At 30.2% G+C, this 20,316-nt stretch overlaps 1 protein-coding gene across 1 annotated transcript in view; it reads left to right on the top strand.

Annotated features, from left to right (window-relative positions):
- LOC111624413 (WD repeat-containing protein 13-like) overlaps positions 1-7,097 on the top strand; it is a 46,030-nt gene extending 38,933 nt beyond the window's left edge. Inside the window, exons 11-15 of the mRNA XM_023367246.1 lie at positions 520-603; positions 892-950; positions 1,473-1,592; positions 4,273-4,394; positions 6,851-7,097. Of these exons, the coding sequence (XP_023223014.1) occupies positions 520-603; positions 892-950; positions 1,473-1,592; positions 4,273-4,394; positions 6,851-7,038 (573 nt within the window). The 3' untranslated portion in view covers positions 7,039-7,097. The remainder of the gene's footprint in view (positions 1-519; positions 604-891; positions 951-1,472; positions 1,593-4,272; positions 4,395-6,850) is intronic.
- Positions 7,098-20,316: the final 13,219 nt, after the last annotated feature.

Genomic DNA, 20,316 nt, shown 5'->3' with positions numbered 1-20,316 from the left:
CATTATACTCTGGAGTTTTTCAGTCTAAAAAAATTAACTTTTTCAATATAGAGTAACTAACTGCAATTTTTTTCTTTTATCCATAAAAGATTTTTTCATGATGCTTTTATTCTTCAGAATGAAAGATGCACAACTGTGAAATTCAATGTTTTTGAACATTATTCTAAAAATAGTATCATCAAACAAAATATGTAAATGAATGGAATTTCATTTGAAAATCGGCCCACCAGTGGCCAAGCGGTTCTGTTCCCTGAACACTGGGAGTTTGGTCTTGGGTTTGCACCTTGCCAAGACAAGCTGGCCAAATGGAATTTTCCAGGTTTTCTCCACATCTGTAATGCCTGAATAGAGACCAGTTACCCTTAAAAAGACCTCTTGGAAGGCAGATCGCTTAAGTGTTGTGTTGCCGTAACTTACTAAACAATCATTTGAAAATTAGTCTGTGTATCATAACAGAATATTATAATAAAAACACTAACCTTTATCTTCAGTTAATGTCTCATTTGTTTATTTTTCTAGGGAGGTAGTAGTAAAACAACTGGAGGTGTACTGTCTTTAGTATTTGATTCAAGTGGCAAATTGTTATGGGCAGCTGATGATAGAGTGAGTAGAATATATTTGATATTTAACTTTGTTTTATTTATTTAAGTACTAAGTTGTTTATGGTACTTTGAATGAACATCCTGTAGTGTAAATTTGATATATAACTTACACCTATAACATCAAGATAATTTTTTTTTTCACTATATTGTTTTGTATAAGTTTAATTTCAAATTTTAATACAAAATTATCTTATTAATTCTAATAAAATAGAATATTTTAATAAGTAATTTTGAAATTATTGTATATAAATCATAATAGAAGGTAAGATTTTAAAATTTTTTATTTTAGGGTTATATAGTTTCATACATATTTGATTTTCCAAGTGGAAGATTAACCAAAGGTAGAAGGTATGCTGAATAATAGTCATTGAATTTTTGTCTTTATGTTTTTAAATATATTATTTCATATTAATGTCTTGTGTTACATGTGAAAAAATTATTTTTCTTTAATAACATTGTTATTAAATTGCACATGACATTTTTGCTTGGTTGGTAATTTAGTTGCAAGATGATGAAATAGATAGATTAATAAGGAAATTCTATTTAAATTACTATAAAAAGTGCTTTATAAGACTTTTTTTGGCATCTTACTCTGAAGAATATTTTTTTTCCAAAAAAGTTTACATGTAAAATGTATTAATTAATTATTTAATTAAATTATGACATGTAAAATATGATGTGTCCAATATAATGAACATCTTATAAGATAAAAAATATGGTAATTTTATACAATTTGTGAAATTTTTATAAATTTCAAAGATAATGACTAATATTACTATAATTAAAATTTAGGTTAAAAAATATATTTTTGAACTTTTACTATTTTATACAGAATTGAAATTAAACTAATTATTTTTAATATAATATCAGGATGCTTGTGGTGGAAAATTGTCCAATTACTAGTCTGTCCGCTAGAAGCTGGGTCAGCAGAGAAGCTAGAGATCCCTCACTCTTAGCAAATTGTGCTTCTGATACTTTACTACTTTTCAGGTTCTAAAATCTTTTTATAATACACAAATTTTTACTTATTTATATTTTTGAATTTTTATTTTATTTTAAGTTTTATTTACATTTATGAAATTAATAAATAAGTAAAATCAAATGAGTTTACATTCTTTAAGACCAATATGTGCAATATGTGTATATATGTGGTTTGCTGGCACAAACATGCACATATATACATGTACATGTTTGTGTTACTAGTGTAGCCCTAGTCTATGTATATATATTACACTGGTCTCCTAGTGTAATATATATACATACACACTAGCAACCTCCAGAGATCTAACTTCAATGTTTCATGTTATTTTGCAATGTATTCTACATTTTTATAATTTAAAGATTAAATAACTTTAAATATAAGAAATTTCTAAATATCAAAAAATTTTAATTAAAAAATAATTGATAGTAAAACAGTAATAATAATAAATATCTTCAAAAATAGATAGATAGATAGATGATTCTTAAAATCAGGTATCTAAGTTAGTTGCCATTTTGTTTTATAGGTATCAAAAAGCTAAATTTTGATGTTTAATATCATGTAAAATATTTTACTCTGGAGATTTTACATTTTTCTAGTAACAAGCTCAACATTTTCTTTCAAGCATACTATCATACTATACTGTTCTGCTTCCACTCAGAAATTTTATGTCAGTGAATGAGTGAGGCTAATGTAGTCTTATATATTATATATGTCAGGTCAATCCATAAGTTTTTGCATATTTTTATCTATAGAAAAACAAGAAAAAATTTAAATTAAATTTTATTTCAATTTCTTAATGTATTCACCATTATTTTGTATATGCTGCCATCTTGATGGTAGTTTTTTAATCCCATCTTTGTAATATGATATTGATTTTTAGGTTTTGAACCAAAATATTCAGAAATAACATTTTTGACACTATTCTCATCCTCAAAAATTTCTCTTTTAAAAATTTCTGCAAACCATGAAAGAAATGATAATCACAGGGAGCAATATCTGGCAAATACAGTACATGAAGTAAAATTTCCCAGTTGTAGCTTTTGAGATTTTGTACATTTATTCTTTCAGCATGTGATCTGACATTGTCATGATGCAAGAGAACCTGCTTTCTGTTAACTAATGATGGTCAACTTTTTTAAAATTTTTTATTTAAATGCTCTAATTGCTAACAATAAATTTGACTTGTAATTGTTTGATCTGGTTCTTATAGCTCAAAATGAATTACACCTGACATATCCCACCAAACATACAAAAGAACTATTTTTGGATGGAATCCATCTTTTGCAGTCAGTTTTGGCTGCTTGTTTCAATCCATCCATTGTCTTTTTCTCATCACATTATTATAGAAGAACCATTTTCATCTCCAGTAACCTGCTGATCAAGAAAAGGTATTAAAGCAATACAGGATAAAAGACACAAGGAAATGTTTAAATGTTGTGATTAGCTATTTACAGTACCCATTTTCCTATCTTAGAAACTTTTCCAATCTTTTATAGGTTTCTACAAACAGTTCCATGGAATGAATTTAAAACATTTGCAATTTCATCAACTGTTAAAGATGGTTCTGCTTCAGCTAGTATTCAGAGTGCATCATCATCAAAGTCAACCGGTCTTCCTGTACAAGCATTATTTTCCACACTAAAATCATTGTCTAAAACTTTCAAGCCACATCCACACAGTCCTTACACTAATTGACCTGCAATTTGAAAAAAATTGTAAATGTATAAATTCCCACTGTCATCTGTCCAGCTGTCTTTCTTTAATCTCAAGAATGGAGTTAGATAGTTGAAAGATGAAAACAAGATATGAAAACCTTAGGAGGCCTTGATTAACTATACACGAACGTCCAATGAAAACCAGAAGTCACATTATTTCAATTTAAAACTTTTCCCTGAAAGCAGTTAATAGATGACTGGCATGACTCCAATGTTAAAGGAAAAGTATGTTATACAGGGGCAAGACACTACAGTACTAATTTGAGGAGGAGAGCCAGGCATTGTGACAATGTCACAATAAATAATTGCTCATTATAGTTTGACTATGTACAGTAATTATTTTTATGTTGCATTTGTAGCATTTTCATCACTTAAAAATATAAAATATAAAGTAAACATATCTTTTATATTCATCAGTAACTTCCCATTTTAATGAAAATAAACAACTAAAATGTTACCAATTCTCAACAATATTATATGAACCAGATCTGATTTAACACTGTAGTGTAAAAATTATTCTATTACACTTGAACTTTTAATAAGAAAACAAGATTTTTCTCAAGGTCATATAAGGTTTCACTATAGGAATATGTGGTAGTTTTTATCTGTTAAGGTATGGATTCATTTGATTTTTCTTTTATTTATGCTAATTACATAAATGAAAATAACCAAATATATATATAAGTTGCCAAACAATTGCCAATATATGTATAAATAGCCAAATACTTTTTTTTTTATGTATAAAATGTAATCACGTATATAAATTAATGTAAGTAAAGAATTTATATATGTATATATATATTTATTCTAGCATTTGGTTATTTTAGAATTTATTTTTAAATACTGGTGAATATATAATGATAATTATTTGGTACATATTTATAATTGATTTTTTTATTATAAAGTTGTTATAGTCGATATTTAATTGAAAGATTATAAAAAAATATATTTTCTGTTTTGTGATGTTTTACAGTATTAACAGCAAAGATGGAAATTTAATATTGAAAAGGAAATTTCCAGTCAAGCATAAATCTAATTTAAATATAAAAAGTTGTTTTTGTCCAATTATGTCTTTTCGACAAGGAGCATGTGTTGGTAAGTACTTAAACATGTAAAATCTTAATTATCATCATTATTCCAATATAACAATAAATTTATTATTGTTGTTATGATAAGTGGAGCTAGCTTTAAAAATAAATGAGCGCCCAACAGGGTATCAAAGAAAGAGGTGCAAAATATTCTGAAAGTTAAAACTTAGATTATAACTTACATTACTTTTCTTACAATAATTTTTTAATAGAAAACAGACATATATACATATAATTTTCACTCATTAAAATTGAAATTTCTACAAAATTAGAAAGTTTGAGAAACACACAAAAATTCTTGTATGGAATGCTGATGAGATTGAAATCAGTGCTAACAATAAGTATAGTTTTAAAAATTTTGCAGTATGTTAATATTATTTCTTTATTATTTTGTATTTAATTTTTGAGAAAGGACTAAGAACTTCAAAAGTAAAAAAAAAGAAAAGGGATGATAATATTTAAACTAAAACATACTTTATTATATATTTAATAAATAGAATATTCAGTAGTTAAAAGATAATGTTAAATTGCAAACTGAAATAAAAATAAATTTTTTGATGTTAAGTAAACATTATTTTTAACAAGTAGATGTAGATAAAATAATGTTTATTTAACACAAAAAGAAAAAAAGTTATTTTTACTTCAGTTTACATTAATTATGTGAAGTATGCCTTTCCCATGTTAATTCATATGTAAACTGTTAGTGTCAGAAAATATTTTAACATCTGAAATCTGATTTAGAATACAATAAAAAACTAACTAAATATAATATACAATGTTTAGATGAAAGTTATGGCTGGCTGGGAGCCATTTAGGACATATTGGATGTTAGCAAAGTGATTTTATTAACCAGTATGACTCCAGTCAAACCTTTGGTTTTGAATGCCTCACTTTTGAACAATTTGGTTTATGAAAAAAATTTTGAACACATTTGCCTTGGTTGCTGAACAAGCTACTTGACAACAGATGGTCACAAATGAGGGAGAGAGAGAGTAATGGTCAACTCAATATACTTCCTGTATTAAAGAAAGTTGACAGGACTACCAATTCAGAAGTTAGTGGCACTGAGATTGCCTTCCATCATTAAATGTCATGACATAAACCATCAATGACATTGTTATTCAAATTGGATTTAAACGTGCATACATGTAAGATACTATTACCATTAATAAAAAGCATGTTAATTGACATTTGTGTAATATAAATGAGTCACAAATCTGTGTTTAAAGGTGCTTAACTCAAGTTAAATAACAAAAATTTATTAATATAGTAATATTATAATATTAATGTTTAATTTAATATTTATTAATACTAGGTAATCTGATGGTAATAAAAATATATCATCATTTTTTGATGCATAATTACGTTTTGATACAGCATGGTTCAAAATTTGATTATTTTGAAAAGTAAACTGTAGAAACAAAGCTGATGATTAAATTTATGAATGTTAGAAAGATGCTAGAATACAAACCATTCAAAATAACAATAATACTAAAAAATTCCTTCATGAGCAATGTCTTATTTGTAAAAAAAAATTGTTGAGATAATGTTATGATAATTTGTGTTTATGTAATTACCTGAAGCATTTTTCGAAAACAAAAATATTTGATGGAGGACATCTTAGTTTATAGGGTATAAGCATTTAAAATTTTTTTACTTATTTTTATTTATTCTGAGAAATTTAACTTTTATCATTTATACAAATATTCAAAATGATGGTTTATGTTAATGATGAAAATTGCTTTATCTATAGATGTATGTATCATTGTGGTGAGGTGTAAATGACATCCACATAAATGTAGCTTATTTCTGTACTTCTCATAGCATAAATAATTGTCTCTAAGAGACTTGCTTCAGTACTGCATTCTATACCAATTCCCCAAATTTTAATATTTATGAATCAAGTAAAATGTATCAAAAGTAAAAAAACAATCAACATAAGAAAATCAAATGAATTTAGTCAAAATATGATATTAAGAATGTATCTCCGTAAGTTTATATATTTATTTTTGTTCTGGGACAGTTTGAGGTAATTTCAGACATATGGAAATGAGCAGTATGTTATATCAAAATGTCCACCCAGACACTTTCATTGGGGTATACTTTGAACTATGATAACTTGTGATAAGCCCATTGATAACTTGTGCCTTGCCTTAGACAAAACCAATTACTTTACTTTATTAAAATTGCTATACATGTGCTATAAGTATTTTTAATTTCATATTAAGTAATATATAATATGAAATTAAAAACACTTTCAGTATATATATTTCAGTATACATATATATATAGTATAGAAGATTTATTTAGAACTGATTAATATTAAACTAAGTATCCCACTTTTTATCATTAATGTAATAATATGATATCTGTCCATAAAACTAAAGATGACTTATAGTATAGTAATTATGTTTCTTTAATTATTTATGCACCAAATAAATATAAATCTTCATTAAATTTTAGTTACTGGTAGTGAAGACATGTGCGTTTATTTCTTTGATGTGGAGCAAGAAAATAAACCGTGCGTCAATAAGTTGCAGGGTCATTCTGCACCAGTATTGGATGTTTGTTTTAATTATGACGAGAGCCTTCTAGCATCTAGCGATGCACAGGGTATGGTCATCATTTGGAAGCGGGAGAAAAGACATTAACTTATTTACTATACTGTACATTGGAAGGAATATATATATATATATATATTTTACATCGGTAAAACTTATTCATTTATATGAAATAAAATAATGTAAATAAAGTCTAATCGAAACTTTATCTGCATATTGAAAGTGTATTTGTTCTCTACATTTATTTATTTTACATACAATATAGGATATAGACAAATAAAAACCCACCTCCCTTGATACAGCACAGAAAAAATCTTTATAAAATATAGGATCTTCCAAAAAGAACGGTACTATTTTAAATTATTGTAATTATGTTAATTATAATCTGAGAATGTTGTAACGCACATTAAAACATTGGAAAACTGTTCAAATTTCACATTTGCCTATTACAGTTTCTCAATGGCTATACCTCACGTCGCATATCCACCCCATACTCAAATTCTTCCTACATTTTGCTACATCATATTTATTGTCACTCCTTCCATAGCAGCCACAATTCTACAGCTCCTGCATATTACTCATTTTGCGCAATGATGAGTGATTCCAACTTTGAAAACTGCAGAACACACAATGCTTCCCAAAGGTAGACAATAAGACGAAATACAGACAGTTACTCTATGGATTGGTGTACATTGCATACTTCTCAGATAATAATTAACATAATTACTGTAATTTAAAATGGTAGAATTAATTTCGGAAAACCCTGCACACAGAGTAAAATCAATGCAATGTAGATTAATTCTAAGATAATTAAATTTTCGAAGATAACGATCAATTGAATGTTCAGTGAAGCAATTTGTAAGGTAATGACTCCATAATTTAATATGAAAGGTGAAGTTTAAGTTTGCAAAAATTACACTCAATCCTTTATTGATATTTATAATTTTATTTATTTATTTAAAATTGAAAGTATTGTGGATAGATCGGCCACAGAATAATCTCGTGCATAAAATATGCGACTTTCAGGACCAAATTCCTTTTTTTAATTAATCATATGTAAATTTATATATAACACGATTCTATCTCTCCCTCGATTTAGAGAATCTTAACATTTACAGCTGACAAATTATATATTCAGAATAAATACGGAGGTGTAGCTAGCAAAGGAAAAGCGGGCGCTATGAACTTTTCTTAAGAGCTGTTATTGACATTGAGAACGTTTTTAAAAAATCGCTGCTTCATTCATCGTTGTGTACTGTTAAAACACGAGCATCTGTATTATTATTATTATTACGTGAGCCGAAAATTTACGATACGCCTATGTCTAAATGTTATGTAAATTTTTTAAAGGACATTCGTTTTCTGAGAATAGGGCGAAGGCGCATGATTGATTGCTTAATTTATTCTGTCGAGTTTCCTCCCGTTCTCGTGGCAAACAAACCCAATTATCCTCTGGTTTCGTTTAATATTCGTCTGTCGAATTTTGTTCTTTAATTAATTCTTTCAGACAAGAGTTTTTTTTATTCTTAAATATTATTTTAGTACACTTTTTTCTAATTTGCATATAACACAAAACGTCTGTGTGGTGAACCTTTTTTTCACGCGATTTTTTTATGGTAATATCAGTGGCGCTTTATAGATTCGTGGGGCCCCAGGCAAATTTGAATTAGGGGAGCCCCGTGAACAGTGTTGACTTGAAAAATTCTTTTTCGGGAATTTTGTGGGGAATCCCACTTTATCCTCGTTCGTTTTTTAATGCCACCAGTGCACTCTGCGCCACATCGGTAATCTAGGGTCCCCAGACATGATCCAAATTTAAATTTCGATATTCTTAGTACAGTAATGAGTTTATAAAAGACTGGTGGGGACCCAAGCAATTGCCATTTTTCCCCCATAGGATAACGCGCTACTGGATAATAATAATTTCTTAATTAAGTATGCCTAATTCCTATGAACTGCTTTAGTAACTTTTTCTAAACTAAAACTAAAATAAAATAATAATAAATATCTATTTTAATAATTAACAATGAAAAGACTATAAAGCGNAAATATACGTATTTTGGAAATGTTGAGTCGAATTAGTCTAGAATCGATTGATTTTATGAAAGAAAACCTTTCAAACAGCCGTAGTCCGTAAACTATGATTCCTACAAAATTGATTCATAAAGAACGGAACGTATCTACCGTCTTATAGGGGGATCTACTGTATATATATATGCTTGAAATGCATGATAGATTTGCATGTAAAATGTTACTACAAATCTACAATAAATAATTTGTAAATCTTAAACCTTATCTTATGATGATAAAAGTTTATTGAAAGATCATTTGTACCTTTTATCACTACATACTAGCTGTTATATAGGATACGTGATATGAGTACGAACATTGCATTGGAAAATGGGATGTCACCAAATATCATAATAATTCCGCTATAAATTGAAAAAAAAACAATAAAAATATACAAAAAAGTTTATGTAGAAAAGTAATGAGTTTATAAACGATTGGTTTGAGCAATTGCCCGGAGTCCCGTTGGTGGGGGACCCCAGGCAATTCCTCTTTTTTCCCACAGGATAACGTGCCACTAAACACCAGTAGTAAGTCGCGGCTTCGCGCTTCTCCAACGTGCTGGCCTCGTGTTTTTACATGTTTTTGTGTACAGTACTTCACGTATCTAACACTTAAATGAGATCAGTTTCCTATAAGACGTCCTACCGGGAGGCATTCTCCTTGGCAAATCGCCCAACGTACTACACTTTGCACCAATTGTTCCATCCTACTTGTTCCATCAATTTCCTCAAAATCTCCCTTGACCAAGCCCGATATAGGTAGAAGCTGTGAGGAAAAAAAAATAACGTCTCACAAATTGTTCATAAAAAAATTATGATGATTCAAATACAAATTTCTCATTCATTAATCGGACTTCATTTTAAGTCATTTATAGCTTAACATCAATGTTGTGTTTATTATTCTATAAAAGAATAAGAAAACATTATAATTAAAAACATAACAGCGAATAATTACAAATGTTTTAATAATTAAAGTCGGCAAAAATAACAAATATGATTCCTTTTTTTTCCGATTCGTGCTCACTCACGGAGGTTTTTTTTTCCATATCCATTGAGGCTTCGTCCGATTTTGGACCGACAGGATTGTAAGAAACTGAACCCGGTATATTTATCATTCATGAAGAATTTTCAGGTTGATTCGCACGGATTCGATTCAAGATTCCCCAGAGCGATACGACGACGTTTTTAAAAACAGCCTCGGCTGTCTGACCGTCGAAAGATTTAACTCATTAAAACAATAAATATACCTAATCTACGGATATTTATTTGCGCTTAATTAATCGAGCAATATTAAACCAATTTAAACCTTTTCCTGACCGAAAATATCAATCCGCCATTTCTATTTGAAATTAAAGTTTGAATTCGTTTCACCCAAACAAATTTATATATTTTTNCTTTATTATTTTGTATTTAATTTTTGAGAAAGGACTAAGAACTTCAAAAGTAAAAAAAAAGAAAAGGGATGATAATATTTAAACTAAAACATACTTTATTATATATTTAATAAATAGAATATTCAGTAGTTAAAAGATAATGTTAAATTGCAAACTGAAATAAAAATAAATTTTTTGATGTTAAGTAAACATTATTTTTAACAAGTAGATGTAGATAAAATAATGTTTATTTAACACAAAAAGAAAAAAAGTTATTTTTACTTCAGTTTACATTAATTATGTGAAGTATGCCTTTCCCATGTTAATTCATATGTAAACTGTTAGTGTCAGAAAATATTTTAACATCTGAAATCTGATTTAGAATACAATAAAAAACTAACTAAATATAATATACAATGTTTAGATGAAAGTTATGGCTGGCTGGGAGCCATTTAGGACATATTGGATGTTAGCAAAGTGATTTTATTAACCAGTATGACTCCAGTCAAACCTTTGGTTTTGAATGCCTCACTTTTGAACAATTTGGTTTATGAAAAAAATTTTGAACACATTTGCCTTGGTTGCTGAACAAGCTACTTGACAACAGATGGTCACAAATGAGGGAGAGAGAGAGTAATGGTCAACTCAATATACTTCCTGTATTAAAGAAAGTTGACAGGACTACCAATTCAGAAGTTAGTGGCACTGAGATTGCCTTCCATCATTAAATGTCATGACATAAACCATCAATGACATTGTTATTCAAATTGGATTTAAACGTGCATACATGTAAGATACTATTACCATTAATAAAAAGCATGTTAATTGACATTTGTGTAATATAAATGAGTCACAAATCTGTGTTTAAAGGTGCTTAACTCAAGTTAAATAACAAAAATTTATTAATATAGTAATATTATAATATTAATGTTTAATTTAATATTTATTAATACTAGGTAATCTGATGGTAATAAAAATATATCATCATTTTTTGATGCATAATTACGTTTTGATACAGCATGGTTCAAAATTTGATTATTTTGAAAAGTAAACTGTAGAAACAAAGCTGATGATTAAATTTATGAATGTTAGAAAGATGCTAGAATACAAACCATTCAAAATAACAATAATACTAAAAAATTCCTTCATGAGCAATGTCTTATTTGTAAAAAAAAATTGTTGAGATAATGTTATGATAATTTGTGTTTATGTAATTACCTGAAGCATTTTTCGAAAACAAAAATATTTGATGGAGGACATCTTAGTTTATAGGGTATAAGCATTTAAAATTTTTTTACTTATTTTTATTTATTCTGAGAAATTTAACTTTTATCATTTATACAAATATTCAAAATGATGGTTTATGTTAATGATGAAAATTGCTTTATCTATAGATGTATGTATCATTGTGGTGAGGTGTAAATGACATCCACATAAATGTAGCTTATTTCTGTACTTCTCATAGCATAAATAATTGTCTCTAAGAGACTTGCTTCAGTACTGCATTCTATACCAATTCCCCAAATTTTAATATTTATGAATCAAGTAAAATGTATCAAAAGTAAAAAAACAATCAACATAAGAAAATCAAATGAATTTAGTCAAAATATGATATTAAGAATGTATCTCCGTAAGTTTATATATTTATTTTTGTTCTGGGACAGTTTGAGGTAATTTCAGACATATGGAAATGAGCAGTATGTTATATCAAAATGTCCACCCAGACACTTTCATTGGGGTATACTTTGAACTATGATAACTTGTGATAAGCCCATTGATAACTTGTGCCTTGCCTTAGACAAAACCAATTACTTTACTTTATTAAAATTGCTATACATGTGCTATAAGTATTTTTAATTTCATATTAAGTAATATATAATATGAAATTAAAAACACTTTCAGTATATATATTTCAGTATACATATATATATAGTATAGAAGATTTATTTAGAACTGATTAATATTAAACTAAGTATCCCACTTTTTATCATTAATGTAATAATATGATATCTGTCCATAAAACTAAAGATGACTTATAGTATAGTAATTATGTTTCTTTAATTATTTATGCACCAAATAAATATAAATCTTCATTAAATTTTAGTTACTGGTAGTGAAGACATGTGCGTTTATTTCTTTGATGTGGAGCAAGAAAATAAACCGTGCGTCAATAAGTTGCAGGGTCATTCTGCACCAGTATTGGATGTTTGTTTTAATTATGACGAGAGCCTTCTAGCATCTAGCGATGCACAGGGTATGGTCATCATTTGGAAGCGGGAGAAAAGACATTAACTTATTTACTATACTGTACATTGGAAGGAATATATATATATATATATATTTTACATCGGTAAAACTTATTCATTTATATGAAATAAAATAATGTAAATAAAGTCTAATCGAAACTTTATCTGCATATTGAAAGTGTATTTGTTCTCTACATTTATTTATTTTACATACAATATAGGATATAGACAAATAAAAACCCACCTCCCTTGATACAGCACAGAAAAAATCTTTATAAAATATAGGATCTTCCAAAAAGAACGGTACTATTTTAAATTATTGTAATTATGTTAATTATTATCTGAGAATGTTGTAACGCACATTAAAACATTGGAAAACTGTTCAAATTTCACATTTGCCTATTACAGTTTCTCAATGGCTATACCTCACGTCGCATATCCACCCCATACTCAAATTCTTCCTACATTTGCTACATCATATTTATTGTCACTCCTTCCATAGCAGCCACAATTCTACAGCTCCTTCATATTACTCATTTTGCACAATGATGAGTGATTCCAACTTTGAAAACTGCAGAACACACAATGCTTCCCAAAGGTAGACAATAAGACGAAATACAGACAGTTACTCTATGGATTGGTGTACATTGCATACTTCTCAGATAATAATTAACATAATTACTGTAATTTAAAATGGTAGAATTAATTTCGGAAAACCCTGCACACAGAGTAAAATCAATGCAATGTAGATTAATTCTAAGATAATTAAATTTTCGAAGATAACGATCAATTGAATGTTCAGTGAAGCAATTTGTAAGGTAATGACTCCATAATTTAATATGAAAGGTGAAGTTTAAGTTTGCAAAAATTACACTCAATCCTTTATTGATATTTATAATTTTATTTATTTATTTAAAATTGAAAGTATTGTGGATAGATCGGCCACAGAATAATCTCGTGCATAAAATATGCGACTTTCAGGACCAAATTCCTTTTTTTAATTAATCATATGTAAATTTATATATAACACGATTCTATCTCTCCCTCGATTTAGAGAATCTTAACATTTACAGCTGACAAATTATATATTCAGAATAAATACGGAGGTGTAGCTAGCAAAGGAAAAGCGGGCGCTATGAACTTTTCTTAAGAGCTGTTATTGACATTGAGAACGTTTTTAAAAAATCGCTGCTTCATTCATCGTTGTGTACTGTTAAAACACGAGCATCTGTATTATTATTATTATTACGTGAGCCGAAAATTTACGATACGCCTATGTCTAAATGTTATGTAAATTTTTTAAAGGACATTCGTTTTCTGAGAATAGGGCGAAGGCGCATGATTGATTGCTTAATTTATTCTGTCGAGTTTCCTCCCGTTCTCGTGGCAAACAAACCCAATTATCCTCTGGTTTCGTTTAATATTCGTCTGTCGAATTTTGTTCTTTAATTAATTCTTTCAGACAAGAGTTTTTTTTATTCTTAAATATTATTTTAGTACACTTTTTTCTAATTTGCATATAACACAAAACGTCTGTGTGGTGAACCTTTTTTTCACGCGATTTTTTTATGGTAATATCAGTGGCGCTTTATAGATTCGTGGGGCCCCAGGCAAATTTGAATTAGGGGAGCCCCGTGAACAGTGTTGACTTGAAAAATTCTTTTTCGGGAATTTTGTGGGGAATCCCACTTTATCCTCGTTCGTTTTTTAATGCCACCAGTGCACTCTGCGCCACATCGGTAATCTAGGGTCCCCAGACATGATCCAAATTTAAATTTCGATATTCTTAGTACAGTAATGAGTTTATAAAAGACTGGTGGGGACCCAAGCAATTGCCATTTTTCCCCCATAGGATAACGCGCTACTGGATAATATTAATTTCTTAATTAAGTATGCCTAATTCCTATGAACTGCTTTAGTAACTTTTTCTAAACTAAAACTAAAATAAAATAATAATAAATATCTATTTTAATAATTAACAATGAAAAGACTATAAAGCGATTTTTAGCATTTTTGAAATTACCAGCTTATTTCTGTAGAAGATCTCTATTTGTAATAGGTTTCTTTCACGTTATTCTATCTCTCACCCACTCCCTTCAACTTCTTTTCTTCAATACATTCCTCCACCTTTGTCTCTTCCCCTTCGCTTTCTGCAAACTTTCACCCTCCTAATTCTATACGACATAATCCGAACAGTCTTAAATTCCTGTATATTTTGTGCTTGAAATGCAACAACCTTTGACGTTTTCTTGTTATATTCGTTCGTCGTCTTGTCCATTTTCGTCACAATGCCCGGTGGTATATTCCAGTGTCGTCGTTGGGAGCATCGAAATAAGGTTTGTGCGTAAATTTTCTTTTAATAGATGCGAAAAAAACTCTGGTCCTTCAATTTAGATTATGCAGAGGGTTGGTTACTCTCCCATGTATATCGACAAAAATATTGTGATTATTTTTTTTGGGGTATTTTCAATTTTGAAGTATGAAATTATGCTAGTTTTTCAGATTAATTAAAATTGGAATTTAGTATAATTAATTATATATCATAATTGACAAGTTTTTATCAATTGTTTCGTAAATGAGGGTAACCAATTACAGATTTCTCTAACATTTTAAATTAAGAATGAAAACCGAGTTACTTGTTAAAATGAAAATGGTTATTTCAAACAATTCTTTAGATTTATTATAAAACTAGAAAAATCGAAACTTTCTGGACCCACCAGTGGGCGAGTGGATAAAACCATTGAACACTGGTATGTAGGCCGGATGGCTGAGCGGTCTAAGTGGTAGCCTACCGCTCTGAGGGACCCGGGATCGAATCGACTGATCGAGAAATCCCCAGAAATTTTTCGGGGGTGGTGGTCCGTTCGGATATGTCAGGCCCCGTCCCTCACCACTCGGTCGCCCCATTGTGGGCCTGGCCAAACCCATAATGGGCCTGCTAAAAAGAGACCCTCTTAATGCCCATAGGGTGGAAAGTTAAAAAAAAATGATCACTGATAATTGGTGGTGGGTTCGCGCCTGACCAGGAAAATTTTCCGTTTTTTTACGTAATAACATTTAGAGGCCAATTTCCCTTAAAAGTCCTCTCATAGGCATTTCCCTTTCGGCAGGTCACGTTGCCGTATATAAATAGTAGTAAAAACTTACAATACGATGTACTGTACAGTACGTTTCCAAACTAATATAAAGTTTATGACTATATTGATAGGGTTTTTATTTATTCCGCTCTATTTCAATAAGAGGATCTATTAAGTCCATTATGAATTCGGCAAGACGCACAATGGAACAGCGGTTTGTAAGGAACGGGATCCAGCAAATCCAGAATGAACTAACCACAAAAAAGTTCTGAGATTTTCGACCCTCCTTGATTAGACGGCCGGATGGCCGAGCGGTCTTAAGGTAGCAGTCTACCGCTCTGGGGATTCAGGGTTTTCGGAACAGGTCGAAAAACTTCGGGAACTTTTTATAGGCGATTCGTCCCGAATATGTTGAGCTCCGCCCCCATTGTGAGTTTGGCAAAACCCACGATGGGTATGGAAAAAGGAAGGTCGTTTTTCCATAGCCGTCGTAGGTTTTACCAGGCCACAGTGGGGTAGATTAAGTTGGTTTATTTGTTTACAGCAACGTCACACGTGGGAGATCTGACGAAGGGGGTGCTTTCCGGGAGGACTTTCTATGGGAAACTAGGTGTTACTAACGTAAAGAAAACTTCACGTGGCCAGGCACGAATCCACGACCAACTATTAGTTTGAGTGGTTATATCCATTCAGCCAGTGAGCGGGGGTTGAGTGGTGAAGGACGTGGCTTGGATGGTGAAAGAGTAAAAAGAAAGATCCGTTTTTTACAGCTCTGCATATCTTTGCAGTCAATTTTACGTTTATTTATCTAGTTGTTTATTGTATGTATATATATTTACTTATTTATTGTATTGTATGTATATGTATTTACTTGTTTACAGTTTTTGCTAAGTATATGCTCTATTTTTGCCATCCTGTTATCGTTCTGTTTAGGTTTCATTTCTCATATATTTACTTATTTGGTTTACATTGTTTTGTATCTTTTCACTTGGCTGTTTCAAATAAAGCTTAATTAAAATGAATTTTTTTTAAAATAAATTAAACAGTTAATAGTTAATGTGGTCCGACTTCCATGTATCTAGAAACTATCGAAATCATGTAACATTAACGTAGGGACATGCCGTCCTGTGGGCACTAAGAAAACCTTCTTTTTTCATGGGCTCGTCAATCTGTATCTGTATAATTCTTTTAAAGAAATTGGGTTGGGGCCTTTAAAAGTGCTTAAAACGGCCCTAATCAAAGCGCTACAGATATTTATTATTATGCCAATGTAATGGAAGCAATCACGTCATTTGATAAACGTATCAAAGAAAATAATTGTAAATAAATATTTAAATTTTCTTGGCTACTTGTTTAATATTTATAATTTAAAAAATTAAGTTTAAATAAGCATTAAACATGACACGCAGAAGCATTACAAGATTACAATCTAGTTTTAATGGAGTTTACTAAAATGTAAACAATTCACGTCTAGACAAAACGGGAAAAGTAGATTAAGAGGTAGGAAGTGACCAGTTAAATATAATTATTCTTGATTTGAGGTTATTTTAGCTTCTTCAATTTTAAACGATAATATAATTCACAATAATAAACAATTACACAAATGGTTTCAAAGTACAGTAGTTACATTTTAAATAAATACAGTAAATCATTCGACTCAGAAATAATATTAAAGTTAATTATCGAACAGGCAGTTTTACTACGACGAAGCGAAATACATGAATTAAATTACCGAATTAAATTAAAATCGCGATAAAATAAAAAAGTATATAAAATTTTATAATTTTGTTTCAGAATTAACCAGTCTGTCACGCAGACCGGTCTTTTTTTTTAACTCTTCGTCCTTTAGACACTATAAGTCTTTTTAAACAGGTCCATTATGGGTTTGGCCAGGCCTACAATGGGGCGGAAGGATGGTAAGGGACGGACCGACCACCCCCTTAAAAATTTCTGGGGTTTTTGATCCGTTCGGATGATCCCGGGTCCCTCAGAGTGGTAAGCTGTCATCTTAACCGCACGGCCATCTGGCCATCCATTGTAGACTGGTCAAGAAATGAGTGACAATAAAAGATGATTTAGCATCGAAAAATAACTATAAAATAATAAAAGTTATAATTTATTGTTATAATAAAATGTCATTTAATTTTACTTATTGACAGTTTAGGATTTTATAGACAACAATTACACTCCACGATAATCGGTTGATCTTGGTTGAAGTCCAGTTCGAATCTTCAGAAGTTATTGTGAGCGATTAAACAAACATATCGTCTATCTCATTATGATGATGAACCCCATGATAGGCTTGATTTAAAAAATACCCTGTCAATGCCCAGAAGGCGGAAAGAGTAAAAGAAACTCGGCAGTAAACAACTGCCAAGAAAAATAATGATATATTAAATATCGCAATAATGTAATTCCAGTATTGATATCGATATATCACTATAAAATAGCATAGTGTCCGTAGATTGTGCTGTTAGAAGTGATACTTGAAAGATTCATTGTTCTGTCCTATTTGATGACTCTTCTACTTGAAATTTCGTAGAGACTTCCTGTCATGTGTCAAAGTACTGTAAATATAAAATTTCAAAAATTTCAATTTCAACTGATTTACTTTTCCAGAAACCGCGAATTATAGTCTTTACACAATTACTTTTTAAAATAATTTTATTTACAAAAATTTTAAACATTGTATCAAACATACAAAGTACAATACGTTGTACTTTGCATGTTTGATACAATACATATGCAAAAAAATAAAAAATAATCCAGCAATAATTGAATTAAATAAAGAATTAATCTTTTATTTAACTGTGATTTTCTGATTTGAAATATTATTATATATACACAGTAATACCTCGACTTACGCTACCCCGACTTACGCGATTTTCAAATCTCGTCGATTCGTCTTTTGTTTGAGCGGCACGCAGCTCTTGATTACTCACTCCCCCCACACTATTGTTCAGTTTACATGTTCGGATGTGTCGCGCGGAATCAACGCATAGTTACAATTTATTTTGTGTTATTTATTTCCGTGTTTGTTATATCTACGGAGACTCGAGAGACTCTTTGTGGTGATTTCTTGTAACCGTGAACGAATCAAAAGACGAGATAAGATTAACGAGAACATTTATTAGCTTACATACATCTGATTTGGATTTTACACAAATTGTGAAATTATACCCCGACTTACGCGGTTATCGCTCGGTCCCCACCTATCACGTAAGTTCGGGGTATCACTGTATAGCAGTGGCGTAGCGTAGTAGGGGAGGCAGGGGCGGCCGCCCCGGGCGGCACTTTTTAGTCTTTTAAATTGAAATATTTAAATAAGGGGAGGGGGCGAAATTTTCTTCTGCCCCGGGAGCTGACACCCACGCTACGCCACTGCTGTATATATTTCACATTTTTGCATTTTTGCAAACAACAAATTTTATACGTTATATATTAATTGGAAATTAATAGCCTTAGCCAAGGCTGTAAAAATGTCAGTCTGCTCCACTGGGGAATCGGGTTCGATTTCGTGTCAGGACCTCAGAAATCTTTCGTAAGTAAACTGTCCCGAATATGTTGAATCCTATTCTTTGCCATCAGACTACCTCTATTGTAGGCCTGACCGAACTCGTGATAAACTAATAAAAAAGGCTCTCTTACTACCTTTAAGAACGAAAGATTCAAAAGTAAGAGGAAATGGAAATTTTTGTGCAAGGTGAACTTTGAAAAGTATTGATAAATATTTAATAAGAATATCGGTTAGGTTATGATTTATAACAGGGTAACAATTTAATTCTACTTCTAAACGTAAATTAAGATGACAGAAATCACGGAGTTACAGCATAAAGTAATATCAATACCTGTTTCACGTAATTATCTCATAATACAATTTAAATTACAATACATAATTGCGCTCCTTGCGTGAATAACTCGGGATTGCCCATGACTCACTAAAGTTTTACAAAAAAAAAAAGAGTAAAAGATAATTATTGAATATTACTTTTGAAGCTAGAAATAATTCAAAATTATTGTGAATTTAACACAAAATTTTGAATTAATTGCTTTATTAGATATTTTATACAAAATAATTTGTTATTAATCTTTCCAATACAAAGAGGCTGTTAAAAGAAAGTGGAATTAAAGAGGTATGATTAAAAATTGCAGCCCGGCATTGTGACTGTGTCACAATAAATAATTGTTCGTTTGATTACATGTTGTTATTGGAATAGCAAGCTTATATTATTATATTTTACTAACAAAATAATAAATTATATAACAAAAATATGAATATAAAAAGTAGCTTTTACCTGCAGATAAGACAGGGCAATATTTGAACTAAACTGCTTTTTGGGATGGGTGCATAGTGCTTCATTTATTTTTTTCTTTACTCAAACTTGGACAAATAATTAAAGTATTAGAACATGGGGAGGACCTTGGCGACATTATTTTGTTTCCACCTGAGGATGGTGTGGATGAAAATGAACCATTTTTGTTCATTATCTTAGCCGAATATTAGTCGTTCGCAAGTGGAAGTGCAAGCTAGAGTTTCCGATATAAATTCCGAAGAACAAAGACTTAAATTAATCACTGAATCTATTGCCAAGAAGGAAAAGGA

Source organism: Centruroides sculpturatus, unplaced genomic scaffold (assembly GCF_000671375.1).
Source record: "Centruroides sculpturatus isolate CEXI.00-Female unplaced genomic scaffold, Cexi_2.0 scaffold27, whole genome shotgun sequence".
NCBI lineage: Eukaryota > Metazoa > Arthropoda > Arachnida > Scorpiones > Buthidae > Centruroides > Centruroides sculpturatus.
The sequence above is the reverse complement of the archived record's forward strand: the minus strand, read 5'-3'. Positions and strand labels throughout refer to the sequence as shown.